Below are 20,408 nucleotides of genomic sequence, written 5' to 3' on the forward strand. Positions count from 1 at the left end.
ATCATGGGTAGAGCAGCAGCTCATACAAGATTGAACAGAGCTTAAAGATACCACGGTAATGTGAGTTCATTTTTAAATAGTTGCCATTGAAATGATTATTTTAGGATGGGCTGCCAGTGGCCCTCTATGCACTAAGTACAACTCTCAGCACTTCCAACTACTCTTAGCAGGGTGCTGGAAACTGTAGTCTGGATTGGCCATTCCTGTACTGAAAAGCAATAATTTCCTGCTTTCTTCTTCCTACTAATCTTTTATATTCTAAAATAATAATAATACAACCACATCAGGTTTAAAAACAATAAATGAAGACACCAGATCCAGAATGCAGACAATGGTATAAAACTCCCTAGCTTTGAGAGGAGTCTTATGTTATGTGTTATTCAGTCATGTCTTTTATGCTGCAACATTCCCTCTCCTGTCATTTTGGGACAGATTATTAATTTACATCATATGATAACTTGCCCCACTCTTCAACCCATAGAACTGCACTTCCTTATTCATGACATTATAGCCAGCTATGGACCAAAATCTCTTGGTCTATCTGCAGTACCAAATTATTACACTAAATGTTTACGGATGTATTACATGTATTATTTCATAAAACATTAGTCAAACTATTTGGCAAACTACCAAACAATTTCCTGAATATGATGAGTAAAGTTCTATATTATATGTTGATGGGCCTGTCCTCTCCAGAAAATATGTACTAGGAAAGACATAAGAACAATTGCTCTGGTCATTTATGTGTATAAGTGTCAGACTGGAATGTAAAGCTGCTTTACACTAGAGATCTAGGGCCATATGTTGCTGTAAGAAAGCTATTTACATGACTATATACTGTGCACAGGCAAAGCGGGAAGTTATGCAAAATTGTAGATATGGAGGGCACCTCCAAGTCTTGCTTTCGCTGAGCTTCTTTCAGCAGCTACAACAACTTGACTCTGGAAAGATACAAGGAGTACATTGAATGAATACCATCTAGTGTAAAATGTTACCCTGAATGTAGTCTTTGCTTGCTTCACAATCAGTGATACAAGGGGGCAGCATAATGACCTATAAGATGAATGGTAGGAGAGGTTATTTGCTAATCAGAAGGATGCTTATGGTCCAAGATATATGGAAACAGATTGTGAGAGATGGTTCTAAGAAAGTCCAATTTATTTCTGCAATCATAACTGTAGTGGCTTTTTTAATAACAGAGTAAAATAGTTCTCTATAGCTTTTCTAAGTTACTTATACACCTGTCACCTGGCAGATGTAAGAGAATGTAAAGCATTTTAATGTTGATAAAGATCTGTGTAGAATTATCCACCAAATTTGCATGCTCTTCATTCTGCTCCACTCCCTTTCAGGTACTCAGAGCCAGAGAAGGTGCTGTATAGGGTGTGCAAATGAGAATGATGATCAGACTGCCCTGTACATGCATATTCTGTATCACTGAGCCTTTGTAACTGTACATGAACATATATGATACAACTTGTAAACCAGGCTGTTATACTGGCAACCTAACTGCCTTCACTGCCAGGCTGGCATTGTAATGCTTAGTAAAAACTATTTCAGCCGGCTCAACAAGTAAAGTGCAAGCGGGGCAAAACCCCTGCGTGTTTATTCATTTTTGAATAAACACGCAGGGGTTTTGCCCTACTTGCACTTTACTTGTTGTGCTGGCTGAAATAATTTTTACTCGACTTTGCTGAGAGTGCCGACTCTCTGGGCCGTGCACCAAGGAGTTAACTTGTTGGAGGAGGTAAGGGTGTGCTGGTGTAACAATTTTTCTATTGTAATGCTTAGGACAACATGACGGTTGAGCATGTGATTTACAACATCCCAGAGAGTCAAGCATACACACAGTGCTCAGGTTTGCCATGTTGTGCATGTACTGCTGTGAACCTCCACATTCAACATCACTTAAGTGGAATAATCCGAATAGAAATATACATATATGTTACATAGCTAGACTGATCATCCTGCCCACCTTGTTATTGGACTTGACTGTGATCACTGTGCTTCCAAATCTTGATTTTTCCTGTAAATATGTAGAAGTGTCTTTAGTTCACAATTCACAGACAGGACAGAGGTCATTCGGGTGGAAAGAAAGAAATATGTTTGACACTCACCTCTGGAGATATAAGCACATATTGTGCCTAGAAAGGAAAAAATCCACAATGAGAACTGTACACATTTATTTACTACTTATAATAAGCGATGGCAACATGGACAAATGTATTGCATCACGTCTTACTCTGGTAGCTTGGAACTGGGCTCCATATAGATATATATATTTATATATATATATATATATATATATATATATATATATATATATACACATATACATATATATATTTTTTTTATATATATATATATATATATCGTCTTCTTTTGAGGAAAAAGTAATAACAGTATTTCCAAGAAGTAAGGAAAGTCATATGGGGGAATGTAATAAAAGTCGTAAGCGGAAAACAAATGCTCAATGTACAATGTAAAATTAGATGTAAATTTTTTTTACATTTTACAATGTAAATTTAGTTCATTAGACTGTTATTGCACTGCCAAATGTAATTGCGCATTGCAAACTTTTTAAGGCATGCTTGAAGGTGGCGTAATCTTTTGGAGCAAACATAGGAAGTTTTATTACATACACTGTCGCAAACAATAAAATTCACAAACTTTCTTCCACTGTTGGAAGTGCTCGCTAAACAGTTTCTGTTTTCTCGGTCTATATAAAATTCTCGAAAAGACAAATTTATTTCGCATTGTGAATAATTTTTCAGTTACCGACTTTAATTACATTCCCTCCTAAGCCTATGATTGTTTTGATCAACTGAAAAATGCTGGTTCTAGCATTTTCAAGAGATTCTCATTTAGATGATGTACTGTTAAAAGGTATGGCATTGTTCCACATGCCACATGCCATAAGCCTTACAAGGGGTGATTAACCATGGAGTCAAAGTGCTAAAATTCATAGTTTTTATGTAGATGTGGCACCTTTTGCCCTTGCCTTACCCAGTCCTCAGGACAAGGTGAAACCCAGGATTTGCAGTTTTCCGTCAGATAGCCGGGAGTTCTGGCATTACCATTATAGATATAGACCCTTCCAGCCTCAGCACCAAGCATTGTTAGTGTTCCATCATTTCTTAGAGGTGATGTCACTATGATTTCATCTGTGAACGTAAAAATAACCATTTACATAAGCCATCAAACCAAAGTATCACTTCATAATAAGTAAATAAGATATTCTGTTCTTTCTGGGTGATTAATTCAAAAGTACTGAATTTAAAGGAGAAGGAAAGTAACACTGGTATATAGCAACTTTTTAGGCACCCCCAGTGACTAAACATGTTCACATTTTACCCTGCCTGTCTCACCTCTGTTTAAACAAATAAAGCAGATCAGGTACTTTCCTACAAAGATGCTGCCATGTTTTTCCTACTCCCAGGTATCCCTAGCACTGTTCTGTGGTAATAGCATGTTGTAACTTACTGTACTGCGTATGTGTCTTTAAATAATAGCTAGAGGATAGGGATAACTGGAGCAGAGAAAAAATGACAACACTGTGCAAGTTCCGTAAGTTGGTTTAGTAGTTAAAGAAGAGGTGCCCTGGCCTGGGTAAAAGTCACTGGGGGTACCTAATAACTTAACACCCCCACCCCAGATACTTTTGTTACAAGTAGTGATGTGCAGTACCACATCTCACCAGTTATTTACTATAATAATTTCCTTTGAAATGGTATATCCTACTTATATATATTTTTCTGTGTATCAAGACTAGCTACCAACTACATACATACAGTCCATATAAATGTCTTCAATATATGTATTTACAGTCACCCTGGGAAAATAATAGAACACAACACTACAATTACAATTTTTACACAGAAGGAAGCATTTAATACCAAGGCCATCTTTGTCCAGATCATCTAAATGAATCTTAGCCCCAAAGCGAGCATATGCTCGGTCTCCACTCAGAGTGCTTAGAGGAGACGGTGCACTCCGTGATTTCAGCTCATACACTGAAGCAGTCCCAGCGTGGTGCAACTGTCTAGATAGAATTGCAACTTGGTAGGTGCTACCTGCAAACAACCAAGATCACAGGCTGTTACTCAGGATAATATCCAACACCAAACTCCTCACAAGCTTTAAAACTAAATACTCATTTTTAAATCTGTTACTAGTTGATTTCTTCAGAAGTTGTATCTCATAGAGAAACCCAGTCTCTCCTAATAACACTGTATTAGTTTACCTTAATGAATAATTATACATTATAAACAAAAACAGATAATGTACATCCGAATAAGTGACTGATCAAAGACTCGTATCAAATTGAGATTTACATCATTCTGTGTGTCAATCATTGATCACCGGACAGTGCCTTGTAGGAACCAGGGGGAAAGACTGTAGTAATGGGTTATCCAGTGGCAGATATTTGTAGTAAAATATGTTTTTCATGAAAATCCTTCATTCATATGAAACCGTGTAATCTGTTTTATAGAGATCTGCAATGTTCAGATGTATAGCTTCCCTTCAATGTAACAAATAACTTTAAATCTTACTGTGTTTTCAATTATATACATATTACATAATGTTTATACTGCAAATACCCTATTCGTTAGTAGACTTACTTTTTGTTGGTGTTCCGATGAGAAGAATTCGTTTACGCCTTTTGTCGAGTGAGATAACGCCACTAGCAAATGATGAGCCTAGTTTGCTCTGTTCCTGCAACAAAGTTGTTTAAAAATGTATTGTGACGAAACTAGGGGGTGTGACTAGTGGTATTGACAAGACCCCAAAAAGAATAAAACTGTAGGTACTTATCATCAGCCAAACCAGTAGTTATTAATTGGACTTTAATAGAAGGAGTTCACAGCACACAGTATTTACAAATAGAAAAATATACATATACAGTGCAGTAAATAAAAGGTGAGGTATGTTAGAAAAACTACCACTTATGTCCCTAATGTAAGAAATGACAAATGGCCTCTGAGGAAGCAGAGGTTCAGTGAAATCCTGGTTTTGGAAATCCAGGGAGTCCTTGCACAATGTGTTTCTGGGTTGCTTCCTCTGCAGAGGCTAACTAGGAGAGGCTGCGCATGGGCTTTCCCACAAGCAGGGACGCCCCGCACTGGGATGACTGACACACCACTAAGCCATTCAGATGGGGCTATACTAGGCTAACCACACAGTTTGGCCCATCAGCCAATCCCCTTTGCTAATGTAAGTTCAGCCTAAACCCACCCGGTCCCTAGCAGCAAAGAGCCATAAAACGGCACATGGTAGTAGGCCTGCACGGAGCCTACAATGGCTATCCCCCTCAGAACACACACAAAAGAAAGACAAATTGTTTAGTTTGTCACATGTATATATGTATAGATATATCTTTATATATCTTGCACAAAAGCCAGCAGTGAAGGGTCTTGATGATATTTATAGAGTATATATTGTGGATATCTTTTCTGCAAGCTGTATCATACACTACCAGGGCAGTTCACCTATCTCCCTAAAGTAGGGACCAGAAACTTACCTCACCTACCTGCAGGTGCAAGAGAATTGTACATAGAGCAATGTCAGTTATATTGTGGTTATCTACCATAGTAAGATGAGATTTCATTGTAATTTCTACTTTTGATATTACACTTACAAGTATTAGAAGTCTGAATAGTGATGTTTAAGTGTTTAAACCTAAAGAACCATGTTTAACAGTATCAATTCCATTAACTGTAAAACAGAAGGAAAGCAAAAGGCAGGATTCTCACTGAACAACCCCCTGCATAAATTGGACTATTGGAGAACAGTTATACCAAGCAGTAAGGCTTTCATTTTTCTGCTATATATTGCTACACTAATGCTTCTAGCACACTTTAACCTTTGATAACATGATCAATAATGATCAATAATGTATGGAGTTCTGATCCAGTATCATTAGGGTAGAGGATCACTGTTTTATAACACAATGACAGATAAACCTTGCTGAATATACTTAGCAACTGCTGATGAAGGCTGGTACCCAGGGTCACAAGTAAGCATCTCAACTCACATTTACTTTAGGTGGCCATATATGGGCCGATAAAAACTGACAACGGCAGTTTTTCGGCCCATGTATGGGGCCCTCAAATGAGTCTACCAAAATTAGGGAGATGTTGAATGTGCAGATTTTAAAATTCTGTTAGGATGAGGAGCAGATCAGTGCATCAACATGATTCGATTGTTTGTTATATACCAGTTATATTGCACTGGTACAGTAACCATTTTAAATTAATCAGCAAATAAAAATCATGAAATCACTTGCTACAAGTTTGTTATGAGATGCATAGTTTTTCACCATCATCACTCATTACATACAGACGTAATAACACCACAAAAGATTCTGTAACGCAAAATTGTATACTTACTGTGTCTCCATGAACAGCAAAAGTCACATCACTGCTTGGGGGATAGAAACCATATGCCTTTCCAACACTCTGGGTTCCACTTAATGAAGCATCACAGTTAAGACTTTTAAAAAATCAGATAATTTAGGGGAGTAAATTGTTTTTAGACTTTATAAAAACATTGCTTTGGTTATTCAGTTGTCTTATGTGACTACTGTCCTAACACTTTTTCCAGTGAATAAATACTAATGACTTTGTATTTTATAGGATGATAAATAGAGAAAAGAGTATCACAGATAATAGAAATAATGTTAAGCAAGAAGAATGTGTTAATATAGGGAAAGAGAAGTGCCAAACCTCTTGCAGGTACTCCATGTAGGACTCCCAACCAACAGCAAAGTGTGATTCCTAACTGCATACGTGTGTAGGGAATAACCAAACCAAGCATAATCATGCTCTCCAGATACGCTCCAATCTGATTCTTCTGCAGACAAACTACCTAAGTTGAAACACAAAGCTAGTCAGATAGTGATTTCATGTTATCTTGACTCGTATTAGCATATTTTACACCCTGGTATAAAACTAGCCTGAATGTTACAGTCTTCAATGGCCTTACTTGCACCATGTAGTATATAGTGGTACATAGTAATACATTTAGAGCAGTGCTGTCCAACTGGTGACCCACGGCCTCCCTCTGTGTGTCCCCCACCCCCCCACCTGTCTGGCTGCTGTGACTCTTTACCTTTGTGTAAGCTTTAAATGGTATCAGTACTGAGATTAACTGACCAGTGAGCACCAACCATTTGGGTTTTTGCTGCACTACTACCATGAAAAGCTCTTGTGATAACATGGGTGTGGTTTGAAGTGGGTGCAGTTTATAAAAGGGGAGTGGTCAAAACTGGCTTCCATTATCAGCCCTCCACCATGTAGGCCAGAAAAATTCCAGCCCTCGGTACCATAGAAGTTGGACAGGACTGATTTAGAGTAACTGGACTATAAACTGTGTGATACACAAACATCTTTTGTATCATAGTACAGCAGAACAGATGTAGATTAGTAAATGGGTGCCAGTGTGTGTATGTATAAGGCTAATGCCCCATGAGCACTTTTAATTTGTATGTCATGTGGTGGATGGACCTTTTATTTAAAGTCCAACTTTATTTTATGCAGCATAGGTCTAAGGCTAATCTCACATGGGTGCTTTTCAGCCAAGCATAATTTAGTCCTTGATCTACTTCTGTAAAATAGTGAGCCATTATTATTGAGCCAATATACATATGCACAAATGGAAAAAACTTGAAAATGCTCCAGAACCTCTAAAAAGAATATTTTCAGATTGTAAGGGACCCATAACTTTGCTTCCTGTCGTTTCCCATTCAACTGGATAGTAGCTGCAGGATGTAGTCACATCTGCTTCTCACACAGCAAAACAGGCAAAAGGTAAAAGGTAACCCATGTGACTTTAGTCTTTGTCATATTTGTTCAAGGAAATGTTTGGGTAATTACAGTGCACAGAACAACAATAATGTTACAATTTATCCACACAATATACACCCTTCATCTGTAAATCATATTTATTACCTTTTCTGCTGCTGCATGAAAAAAATGCAGCCACTAAACCTCTTTGCTTTCCTCCACCTGGAGCATATGGTGCACCAATTACAAGGTCTTTTTTTCTGTCCTTATTCATATCAGCTGCTAGGAGGGTCCACCCTAGGTTACAATATGTGAACTGTCAAGAATGAAATAAAACCAGAATACCATGGTCACATTACAGCATAGTTCAAAAACCACAAAAAAATGAAAAATGACTTTTAAAATTGAAGACCAATCACAGAATATGTTTCCTAGGCATCTTCTGTTGGCAAAACTATTAAAGATATCATACTACTTCATCAGGATGTGGGAGAACTACATTACATAGCTTAAAGTAATGTAAAGATACATGGTTTGTCCAGATCAGTTAGTCAATATTAATGAAACCAGGTCAGGTGTTAATTTTCAGGCAGCTACGCAGTAAATGATACCTGCTGATACAATTGCTGTTATGTTATAAACAGGACCCGAAATCTAGGGATGGCTCTTTTATTTTAAAATATCCCTTTCCCTTAGATTTTTTAGGTCCAAATCACAGGAAGCTGGATTGCTGCCTTTATTTCCTTATGTGAATATTTCAGGCCACTCTAGCACAAACAACAGAGTAGTAGTGCTCTTTCCCTATTATTTCAAACCCTGGAAATAAAATAACAGCTTTTACAAAAGTCCCAGTATCACTTTAAACTTAATTATTTTTGAACATATTTCTAAACATTTTGCTTTCTTACCGAAAGTAGTAAGAATTTTGAACCTATCACCAATTTCATGCCTAGTTCATTGCATTCCACTTCAGACACATATATAAATAATTATCTCACCCTGCAGGTTATGGTTACATTCGGTTGAGTTGACAAACCTCCACTTTCTGATCCATAAAACACATATACAGAACCCTAGAAATAAAGCAATATTTTAAATTCACATTCTTGTGCTTGTACTTTCTATTCTAAGTTAATATTGTACTAATAATTGTAAAAAAAATGTAACTAATTCAATAAGAACATTCATAGGTACTAAAGTCTTCTGAGACTGTATGGATTGCATTGCAGTAACAATATCTTACTGTGTATCTGAGATGCTGGGACCCCACAGAAGGAGCACCCACTGCCAGATCCAGGTGTCCATCAAGGTTAAAGTCCAGCACTGCCAAAGAAGAGCCAAACCTGCCAGAGTTCTAAAGAGAAACATAGGTTTATGAGAAAACTATGATCAACACTCATTTGGTGAAACATGAATAAAACTGGTCAAGTGCATTATCCAGTAGGATAAGATTATTTCAGCATGGAGGCTAAACAGTTGTATTGTGTGCAACATTATCATATTTGTGTATGAAAATATTACTGAGATCTAATTATTGTGTTTGTGAGCTAAACTATCTTATCAACCAAGAATTGCCCCTTTGGAGCTCAACTGGTTCTTCAGTTTCTTCATGTTGAATAATCAATTTTTATCTTGAAAATATTTGAGCTTATACAGGTGTTTTTGTTTGTTAAATTCTAAGTAATCTATACCAATAGCTTTGCTAGTGACCACAAGCAATACATTTGTTGCCAAAAACAGTATGGGTTTTTGGACATGCAGTTCTCTATATAGTAAGTTCATATATCTACAAGATATTCTTTTAGCAGCGAAAATATTCTAAAAGTGTTTATTCTTGCAAATAATACTGCTTAAACAGGAAAAAAAAGACACAAATCTAGAAAAGGAAATGTATCTTTGGTTAACTTTACTTTTACAGCCAAACTTTTTCATAGTAATTTCCAAAAATATATTTCAAGACTGCAAATTTGCTTGTTCCCCTCTAATAATTTACACAGTAATAACTATAATGTACACCCTCACCTCAAAGCCTTCAAGCAGTCCATTTGCATGTTTGTCTAGGTCTATTTCGGCAAGTGGAAGTCCACTTTCTGTTCCATAAACAATGTACACACGGCCTATTTGAACATGGCCCAAAGTGCTATATCCTGGAGCTCCAACTACTAAATCATCATGTCCATCACCATTTAGATCTGCTGTGGTCATAGCCCTTTGCAAGAAAATAAAACACTACTAAGCAAAAGTGTAGCCACAGTTAGTTCACCTTTACAGAAACAGGGTGTTTATATACTGTGACTATACTGGACTTTTATTATGATACATTAAAATTACTCTGAATTTATTAACAAATTCAATAGAAATTCTTTTTTATGTAAGGTGTGACAGGTACATTATTATTTATTCTAATATTAAATCAAGGAAAGTATTTTCACAGGAGAAATGAAATGTATGTGTCCCAACATTCTGGATTCACCATGGCCACTCCAATACAGAGATCCAACTGAAGCTTGGCCCATGTTATCATAAGCCCATAACACAGGATTGCCCTACCTAAATAGAAACCATTGAGTCATCTCAATGTTTGCATTCTGTGTACATTCATAAATGGCAATTATAAGGAATGATGAATTTAAATCAAGCTGGTTTTAATTTGATTTGAAATTGGTTCCTGTTGGATAGAGAGATATAAGACACAAACCATCCAAGTCTTGCATAAGGTGAACTGACAAAATAGGAGGTAGAAGGGCTTGTAATATGGTTTGGATACTGGCCAGCGAAAATGCCTTTCATATTCATTGCATCCATTGCATTGCTCATAAACAGCATTGAACCCTGTAGAAATTAAATCAATTTTAAATTCATATTAAAATACTTATTTATTGAAAAAACATTTGTAAATGTCACTTTAAACATAAGCTGAAATGACCTTTCCCAGTCAGCCCCTGTCTGTCATTTTGAGCCTCTTCCATATGTACTATGTTTCCTATTCTTTTAAACAGGTAGCAATAACAGGAAAGGAAAGGTATGCATGCCATAAGGTTAAATTACCTCAAAGACCCAGCCAAGGCTTAAGGGTCTTCACTCTTTAATATACACTTACATTTTAAAAAACTGAAAAAGAGCTGATGTATGACCTATTTTTTTTTATTGAGCAGTAGATGGTTACCACTTGGTAAAAAAAATATCAGTAGGGTCATATTAATAATAATAATATACACTTACATTTTTAAAAACCGAAAAAGAGCTGATGTATGACCTATTATATTTTTTATTGAGCAGTAGATGGTTACCACTTGGTAAAAAAAATATCAGTAGGGTCATATTAATAAACATCTATTCAAAGCTACTGTGCATCCATCAGGATTCCATGGTTGAAATCTGTGCCATAATATGTGTTTTTGAGGAAGACCATAATAAGCATGATGGAGATTTACCTTTGCCCAAGAACTCATCTGAAAGACAACTCCTGAGTCCACAGTAATGTTATCAGCAACATCTGCTCTTATGACTGAGAGAGTAAAATCTCGATCAAATTCATTTTTTTGCCAAAGTTTTCTTCCTATTCTGTGAAGAAAAGGTATTGGGGGTTAAACTGCCCTAGATCTTTACATTGGTGTGTTTTTTGTGGTACTAAAAGAGGATAATGGTCTTATTAAAACCAATGAGGTTCTGGGCAATTTAGTGAGAACAAATCACAGAGTAATTTATGCTCTAAAAGGTGGCTAAATGCACATAGCATCTGTAAGAGATGGGTGGAATGTGAATAATAATATAGTGTAATATAGAGATAGTGTTTACTCACATGTTCTTTTCCCTCCTCTCGGTATTACATTGTATGAAAATAGGGTTTTCAGGTAAGTAGCATTCACTAAGCAAGGAACAAACAATAGCAAACGTCTTATACAATCGTTAAGACACTAATAAAATCATTTATTATACTTTATCACCCAAAAGGCACTTCAGTAAAATCCCAACTCACCTAGTACCATTATCTAACATGAAACTAGTTAACTGGAATATGTTGGTAGACCAATAAGCCATATCATCAATGCCACCAAGAAAATATTCCTGGAATCTCTCCACCAAGAAAGGAGATTTGCTTGCATATGTTGAGTGAAGCTAGGGAATCAATAACATAAAGTTTATAATATAATAAAGTAATAATCCAGACCACTGTTTGACTAAACCAATTAAACTTTTAGGAAACCAGTGCATGTTACCTTAGCAATGCCAAGGGATTCTCCATACCTAATGAAGGAGAAGTAGATGCTATAACTGTTGCATTAACAACAAAAACATGGCGTTTCATCGTGGTTTTGTAAATTTTTACAGTAGGATACAATTTAAAACAAAATAAAATGCATTCAACTTACATTTCAAGGAAGAGTATGTACGTGCAGTGAGTAATCGTGCTCTCTTCTATGATGGTTTTGCCATAATAGAGCTTGTAGATGTTAAAAAGGTCCTTCACTGGAATGTACCTAATGTAATAGCAAGTATTATACAAGAAGCAGAACACGGAACGGTTTTATGAAAGTGAGTTCTTTTGTGAGATAACATACTTATTGTTTATACCATTGTGATGGAGCAATAACATTGGTTTGTACAGAGAAGACAAATTGTTATATTATATAAATTAAGGGGTAAAACAGGCAGCAAACTCTGTGACTGCTAAGGGCTGAGGGGGTATAAGAAGCCCAGTAGGAAACTGATTGAAAAAAGAGTTTTAATGTAAATTTCTGAAAAATGTATAATTCCTAATGTTTAGGGGACCCTAAAATTTTGCTGTAGAGCCTAGTAATTTGTTGTTATGCAATTGTCTTTTTGTACCATTTTGCTTCTAAATAGTCAAAGTTAAGTTCATAACGGCTGAGTACATCACCACCTAAAAAAAGAAAAGAAAAAGGTGTCACATAAAATGTTCTATGACATGCAGAGGCCAATATGCAGTATTAAGGATACTTAATTCTAAATGAAAGAGGCTTTGAGAGTAGACATGCAGTATTTTCTTCTCTACTGGTGTGAAAGCACAAAGGCATTACTTCCAGACACCTGACATTTAGTTTTGTTTTAACACCCATCTGGGGTGATGGGGATACAGGGATATCACCCTTCACTCATATTCAAAAGAAGTGTATTATGACATACCCTTAAATCCATATGTCTCCCCTGTGGATAGCACAGCAACACCCAGCACATAGTTACACACCTTAGGGACCATATAATCACTATTTCCACATGTTAACAATCTCCCAGAACACACCCCTGCCAGGATCACCCCCCCACAGGCAGCACAGGGCAGGCAGAGTATGACACATACAGGCAGCATAGGGCAGGCAGAGTATGGCACACACAGGCAGCATAGGGCTGGCAGAGTATGGCACACACAGCCAGCATAGGGCAGGCAGAGTATGGCACACACAGGCAGCATAGGGCAGGCAGAGTATGGCACACACAGGCAGCATAGGGCAGGCAGAGTATGGCACAACAAGGCAGCATTCAGTGACACAATGCTGACACTGCTCCTACAGTCTGGCTGAGGTGTGAACAGGTGAACAATGTGGGTTATTACGGCCTGAGCCTGAGGTGTGAACAATGCAGGGATATAAAAAATATCTGCTCTCTGCTATGTAACCTGTGCCTTTTCTCCTTTTTTCCACCATAAATGTCTGCCCCCATGGCTACAAAACAGCTTATTTATATAAACTATAGTAGTGTTTCTGTAGCAAACACATCAGTTTTACCAGGGCAGGGCAACAGTACATTATATTGTCTATCCTATGTCATTTACCAGCGCCCAGTTGTTTTGGACCAGTAATAGTGGCTTCTATACATGCCTACACTAGCTTTGTATAGTTAGCTCTTTGCATGTCACCATCACTAGCTTTGTAGAACAATAGTGTTGGAATAAACAGTGACCTCAAAGGGTAGCACTGTCTGACACAGAGCTGCTATACATAACAGAATCCTCAACTGCTCTTAAACAATATTTGAGAAATATATAACACAGAAGTAGCCTATGTAAAGCAGGAATTGGGTTTACCAAAATCCCCAGTTTGATGAGCTTCTGCATAGGAGCCATAGAAATCAACCTTAAAAAAAAAAACATACTTTCATCAATATTACAAAACCAATTGATAGATGAACATTAGATGTAAAAAGGCTGCTGTCTTAACAGAAAACATGCACCTGGTAGTCACTGTACTTGTGACGCTAAATCCAGTGGTGCCAGACATGTGCCATCACTGTTGACATGTTCAGTGCTATAAACTGCACTATAAAATCATTGGGTACTATCTGCTTACAAGAGTAACACATTTTAGCAAGAACTTTTGTAAATACATACTTCACCCATGGCCTTAAGAAACCCTTGGTCGATATTCAAACTATGCCAGCTCACATCCGATACCATGTGGGATGCAATGCCAAACAGGAAGGCCACCAGTTTCTGTGCACTCTGTTAGAGAGTAAATATGTCATATGTCCATTATTAATACTAACAATAATAATAATAATAATATTACATGTTATTTGTTAGGAAGACAATACAAGTTAGAGGCCCCATCATAGCTTACCATCTGTCCAGATCTTACTGCACTTTTTGAGGGCCTCACTTCCTGCAGGAGGGAACTCTAAAAGCTAAACTAGCTCTTATTTTATTTTCAGAACCCACCCAGTCCAAGACAATCAAGAGGAAAGTGTCCTATGAGGAAATTGTTGGTGAATGTTTGGAAAATTCTTTCATATATTTTATTATTTAAAATAAACATCACAATCAAACAAATATGGAACATTTTAAGACAAACAAGGTTTGTCAGTAATATATTATATTTAGTCCAATTTTGCCTGATTCATGCAGTAAAACTGTATTCTGACTACAATAATTTCTTACTGTTTGAGCCCCACCTATTATACATCTTCACTGGAGGTTTTGCTGTTAACTTTTGCTGTTAACCAGATGTAGAATTTTTCCAACAATTATCTTTACCTTATCCCATGGCCTTGGATAGACTTCTCGGATGTAATTGATGCTGGTCTTGAGAAAAGGTGTCCAGTGTGAATCTTCAGATACATCATGGTATTTTCCTTCAAATATAATATCAAAACAGGCATATGAAAAATACAGACAGATTTAAAGAATGCATTCTTTATTAGTACAGTAAACTCTGCATTCTCTGGTAAATCAGATTAATGGTCAATTCTATTTTACATTGTTTTTGAAAAAGAACCAAGGTTATTCTTAATGCAGGTATGGGATCCCTTATCTGGAAACCTGTTATCCAGAAAGCTCCGAATTACAGAAAGGCCATCTCCCATAGACTCCATTTTAATCAAATAATTTAGAATTTTAAAACTGATTACCTTTTTCTCTGTAATAATAAAACAGTACCTTGTAATTGATCCAAACTAAGATATAAATAATCCTTACTGGATCCAAAACAATCCTATTGGGTTTAATTAATGTTTTATTGATTTTATAGTAGACTTAAGGTATGGAAATCCAAATTACGGAAAGACCCCTTATCCGGAATACCCTTGGTCCTGAGCATTCTGGATAAGGGGTCCTATACCTGTACTCATGTGACTTGTAGGGATGCCCCTACAATTGATGTTAGCATGTCTTCATAAACAAACAGGTATTACAGCGGGACACTGATGATTTTAAAGAAAAACTATATCCCCAAATAATGTAGGTCTCTATAAAAATGTATTGCATAAACAAGCTCATATGCAAAACCCTGCTCCATTTGAAAAATAAAGGCAGATTTAAAGAATGTATTCTTTATTTTTCCATAAAAATATACTTTTTTTAGTAGTATGTGCTATTGGGTACTCCTAAATAGAAAATTGCCATTTTAAGAATTAAGGGCCGCCTCCTAGGATCATAAGAATCACAGTGCACACAAACAAGCCAAGGCACACATACATGCTAGGCCCCATCAGCCAATTAATGGACAGAGGTCTGCCTTTTGCTCCCACACTTCTTCCTGTTACAGTTAGAGCTGCATTATTTCTGGTCATGTGATCCCTGAGGGTGCACACAGCCCATCACTAAATGGTGGCTCACGGGAAAGGATGTTAAAGGGCAATATTTACTGCTATATATATTCCAGTTTGGCAAGATTCTTTAATAGGTCACTTAACATAATATAAACTATCTGTTGGTTAAGTATTCATTCTGGGGGTATAGTTTCCTTTAAAAGTTATGGGCTTTGATGTTAGGGTTGGCCTGCCAGAATACAAGATGTTCACTTGGTGGGCTGCAACCAAGCACAATTTCCATCAGCCCTTTCTTATTATTTCTGCCATTGGTCTGTATGACCCCTATTATACAGTATATACATAATAGATGTCATAACTCCAATCTTAGTAATGAAGAGACTAAATAAAATATATCAAAGAACAATTTCAATTTCAGCTTACAAACTAAGCGGGTGTATAGGGTGCTTCTCTTATACTGCTGTATTTGCTTTACTGGTGACTTTACAAAATCTGGCACATTCAGAAGAATCTCTGTCACATCGACAGGTGGACAATGGCAACATAGGCCAGGCAAACAGAATGACTGACCAGGCTGTACTTTATGACAAAACACTTCTAAAAGTTGCAGTTATCAAAAGTTTGATATTATCTCTTACCTTGTTCACAAATGCCCTGGTAAAAAGCATCAGGATACACACTACCTGCTTGGAATGCATCAGGGTGTTTTAGTAACAACTAGAAAAATGATACAAAAAAATCAAGAAAAAATGTTTCCATTAAATAACATATGATGTTTATTGAAATGCGTTTTAATTGTTTATTGTATGCTTATCTATTCCCTCATTTTATCTGTATTGTAAATAAGGCTTTCAGATTTTATGATTTACAAAGAGGGACTCATTTTTGAGGGCAAAACCTATTTAAAGAGGACCTGTCATCCTAAGAAATAATTCCAAATTCTTTTCTATTGTGCTAGTTAGGCAAAATAAACTTTATGTACACTATATAAATTATATAAATCTTGTTTCCTTCAGTCTTGTTACACAATCACAGTAAGCAGGCAGGCGCTATTTTGTGAACACTTTTATTTAAGCAAGTTTTGTACCATCCCAAAATCTTGTTTATGGCTTTTATGGGTTAGTAAAGCTGAGTAAAATGTGCCCCTTTAATTACATTTATTATAGTGTTTTTATATGTCATTGGTGCCACCCACATGTAAGAAGATATTTAAAAATAGATTGAATGAAATCATCATTGACCATCATCAATGACCACAGGACAGGAAAGTTTCACACCACATTGGTCCATTTTTGCCAGCTCTGCTTGCCACTTTTCAACAAAACTGGCCAAATATGTTTAGTCTGATTTCTTTGTTAAACTTTCAATCTATTAGGAAAAAACTGCAAGGGAAAGATAAACAAAATAACAGTCGTAACAGATTCAGCCGAATACCGAATCCTAATTAGCAGCTTAAGAAGGGTTACATGTCAGAAAATCTTGGAAAAATTTTGAACTTGGCCAGGACCGTGGATTCGGCCGAATCCGAATACTACCAAAAAGGGCCGAATCCTGGATTTGGTGCATCCCTAATATCAATACTGCACAAGGTAAAAGAGTGCTAAAGTATCAAATGAATAAAAAAATACATTTCCTTTACTGAAAGCTATTAAAGGTTTCCCTTTAGCCGTGTAAAAAACGTACACAAACATTAGAACACCCATTTATATAATCGATAACACATTGCCTTATAAGAATAGTTCAATGTAAACATGAAACTGGGTAAACTAGATAGACTGTGGAAAATAAAACATTTTTTTAATCTAGTCAGTTAGCCAAAAATGTAATCTATAAGGGATGGAGTGGGCAGATGTCTAACATAAGATCACTACTTCCTCCTTAGCAGTCAGTAGCCAATCAGTGACTTGGGGGGGCATATGGGACATAATTGTTCAGTTAGTTTGCTTTTGAATCTGGCCTGCGTGCTCACAAAATAACTGAACAGTTATGTCCCATTTGTCCCCCCCCCCCAAGTCACTGACTAACAAAGAGCTTAGAGAGCTGAAAGCAGAAAGTAGAGTTCTGGCTATTATGTTAGACATCTGTCCACTCCAGCCCGTACAGATTACATTTTTTCCTAACTATATTGAAAATTTTTTTTATTTTGCACAGTCTATTTTACCCAGTTTCATTTGTACACTGAACTATTCCTTTAAATACAAAAATTTTCAGCTGACAAACATTTCCAGTACCTCTCTGTAATTAAAGTTTCCCTCTGCTTGGCTGAAGAACTCCAGTGCTCTGTGAGCTGTAGGAATAATATATATGTGTATATATCTATTACATTAGTTAGATAATTAAATAACAAATCTGTTTTTAATAAAAAAATGGTTACTTTTTATTTACAAAAATGTAAAACAAAAGTATTATATTTACAATATAATTCTGAAATGCTTCAGTCTTAGGAAATTGCTTACCCTTATTGCCCATAATTTACTGTATGGTGACCAGTAATAAGCAGGCCCAGGCCTAGGGTGGTAGGGCTTTAGGGGCGTCATGCTGCCCCGCTTCTGCTTTTAATTCGGGTCTGAAGCACTGGGGAGGTGCTGGAGACCTAATAGTTTTTAATGCCCCATTTACTGATCCCCAGTGCTCCGGACCCAACTACAAATGTCTGCTCATGCGCGCACCTGAGCAGTCCCAAATGCATACCTCCCAACATTTGAAAAATGAAAAGAGGGACAAAAAGATTTTTTGGCCATGCCCACTTTTGTGACCATGCCCTAATTACCACACCCCATTTTTGTTTTCAAAAAATACTCCTTTTATATAGTTGAAATGGCGGGATCAGACGCAAAATGTGCTATACCCTCATACTGTACTACCTACTGCAACTCCTACATATAAAATACAAATATAGAGAGAAGGCAGCCAGTTATAACTATGTACCAGTTTTGCCCCCCATACACAGTGCCCCCAATGGCCCAATAGACAGTACCCTCCATACACAGTGCCCCCATAAACAGTACCCCCCATACAGAGTGCCCCCCATAGACAGTACCCCCATAGAAAGCGCCCTCAATTGACCCCATAGACAGTGCCCCCAATTGACCCCATAGACAGTAGCCCCCATACACAGTGCCCCCATAGAAAGTATCCCCCATACACAATGCCCCCATAGAATGTGCCCCCAATAGCCTCCATAGACCGTACCCCCATACACAATGCCCCCATAGACGGTAACCCCCCCATACACAGTAGCCCCCATACACAGTAGCCCCCATGCATAGTAGTCCCATAGGCGCTCCGGCTTCTGCGGCTCTGCTCCTTATGCAGCGGCAAAAGGCCCTTTTATAAGGTTGTGTCCCGTGCACATACACATGTTCGTACACCGCCGCTTAAGGAGAGCCACAGAAAAACCTGGAAAGCGGGGGGTATGCTAAATGGGATGGGGCGGCAGTGAGCAAGGAGATGGGGGACTAGGGGCGCCCGCATTACGAATCTGGCCCTGGTAATAAGCATTGCTAATAACTGATTATTATACAAGCCTTGCTGTACACAGAAGTGTTAATATCTTTCTGCTTTACAAATGGATAAAGCCTAACAGCAACAAAAACCCCAGCCACAGAATTTACCTGCAAAAGAAGCTTTCAGTTCATTTTTCATCCTAATTGTACACAATGCATTTTGACTACTGCAGTCCTCTTTAGAAGAAATGGAGCAATCAAATCCAATCCAGTAAACCCTATCCATTTACCTAACCTATTGCATATGCTGGTACTGTCAGATGGGGATCTTTCAAGAATGCTAAGTTTTAACCTCAAGAAAGTAAATACTGTTGGTTGAAACTAGACTTTAATGGTCATATAATGAGTATAAGTATAAAATGTATAATTTTTCTCTGCTTTGCCAATCCTCTTTAGTACAGTGAATTGCCTGAAGCCTAATACATAGTATGTTTTTACATAAAACCATGCATCAGCCTGAAATCTGCCTGATTTTAGGTAGTATGAAGTGTGTGTTTAGCATGCCTGAACACCAACACAAAACCTCACAAATTGGAGAGCTGTTGCCTACATTCATCCCTGATAATTATCTCAGACAGTGACTTGCAATAAGGTGTACATTTAAATTTGTCTAGTAAACATCATGGATCCAACTGATTTGAATTCTATATTAAACCCTACAATGCAGTCAAAACTGTACTTCAAAATAAAGTAGAGTAACTATAATAATATCAATAAAAAACTTACCAAGCTCAATATGTGTTGAAATACCACACGGTGCAACCGGTAACCAAAGCAAAGAAGTAATTAATAACGTACACTCCAAGAACAAGAACATTCTCATGATTCCAGAGTACAAAATGAATGTTCTAGGAAGAATATGAACCCAGTGTAGGATTTTGGAGTTGTAACCTTTGTTGTTTGATGTGCTTATCTCACCAGGGCAATGATACAGTTAGTTAAACTGTCCAGTTTAATGAAACGTAGTGAGAGTGCCAAGTCTAAAGGACACTGAAAACTTTTGGGAATAAAGACACATTCCCTGTCTAACTCCATGTCAGCACTTACTGGGTATCACCTGCCCGATTGCTCTCATTAGGAAGACCTTTCCCAGAGCTTTAAAAGCCCACCCCATCCC

The 20,408-nt window shown here is 37.2% G+C and overlaps 1 protein-coding gene across 2 annotated transcripts; it reads right to left on the minus strand.

Annotated features, from left to right (window-relative positions):
* Positions 1–241: 241 nt before the first annotated feature.
* Positions 242–20,172, minus strand: gpld1 (glycosylphosphatidylinositol specific phospholipase D1). Of its 2 annotated transcripts, XM_031904460.1 has the most exons (25): positions 20,018–20,172; positions 18,017–18,072; positions 16,424–16,502; positions 14,773–14,870; positions 14,131–14,241; positions 13,828–13,876; positions 12,615–12,669; positions 12,158–12,265; positions 12,005–12,032; positions 11,764–11,903; positions 11,587–11,652; positions 11,219–11,348; positions 10,483–10,616; positions 9,807–9,993; positions 9,028–9,138; positions 8,783–8,857; positions 7,950–8,100; positions 6,726–6,867; positions 6,390–6,492; positions 4,623–4,716; positions 3,897–4,073; positions 3,007–3,164; positions 2,118–2,144; positions 1,976–2,026; positions 242–941 (listed from the first exon to the last, which is right to left on the minus strand). In XM_031904460.1, exons 1-25 carry the CDS (start codon positions 20,112–20,114, stop codon positions 861–863), a joined length of 2,508 nt encoding a protein of 835 aa, XP_031760320.1. In that variant the 5' UTR covers positions 20,115–20,172; the 3' UTR covers positions 242–860. The 2 variants fall into 2 exon arrangements, with proteins under 2 accessions (XP_031760320.1, XP_031760321.1); XM_031904461.1 differs by lacking the exons at positions 16,424–16,502; positions 18,017–18,072; positions 20,018–20,172 and having other exon boundaries at positions 14,360–14,864.
* Between the last annotated feature and the right edge of the window lie 236 nt (positions 20,173–20,408).

Source organism: Xenopus tropicalis, chromosome 6, assembly GCF_000004195.4.
Source record: "Xenopus tropicalis strain Nigerian chromosome 6, UCB_Xtro_10.0, whole genome shotgun sequence".
In the NCBI taxonomy this organism is placed as follows: Eukaryota; Metazoa; Chordata; class Amphibia; order Anura; family Pipidae; genus Xenopus; species Xenopus tropicalis.

Coding starts and splice junctions, on each gene's coding strand:
- gpld1 (XM_031904460.1), bottom strand. CDS start 20,114: ATGAGAATGTTCTTGTTCTTGGAGTGTACGTTATTAATTACTTCTTTG. Junction 11,653..11,763: donor ATGTTAGATAATGGTACTAG/GTGAGTTGGGAT, acceptor TTCCTTGCTTAG/TGAATGCTACTTACCTGAAA. Junction 4,074..4,622: donor CATCGGAACACCAACAAAAA/GTAAGTCTACTA, acceptor GGTTGTTTGCAG/GTAGCACCTACCAAGTTGCA.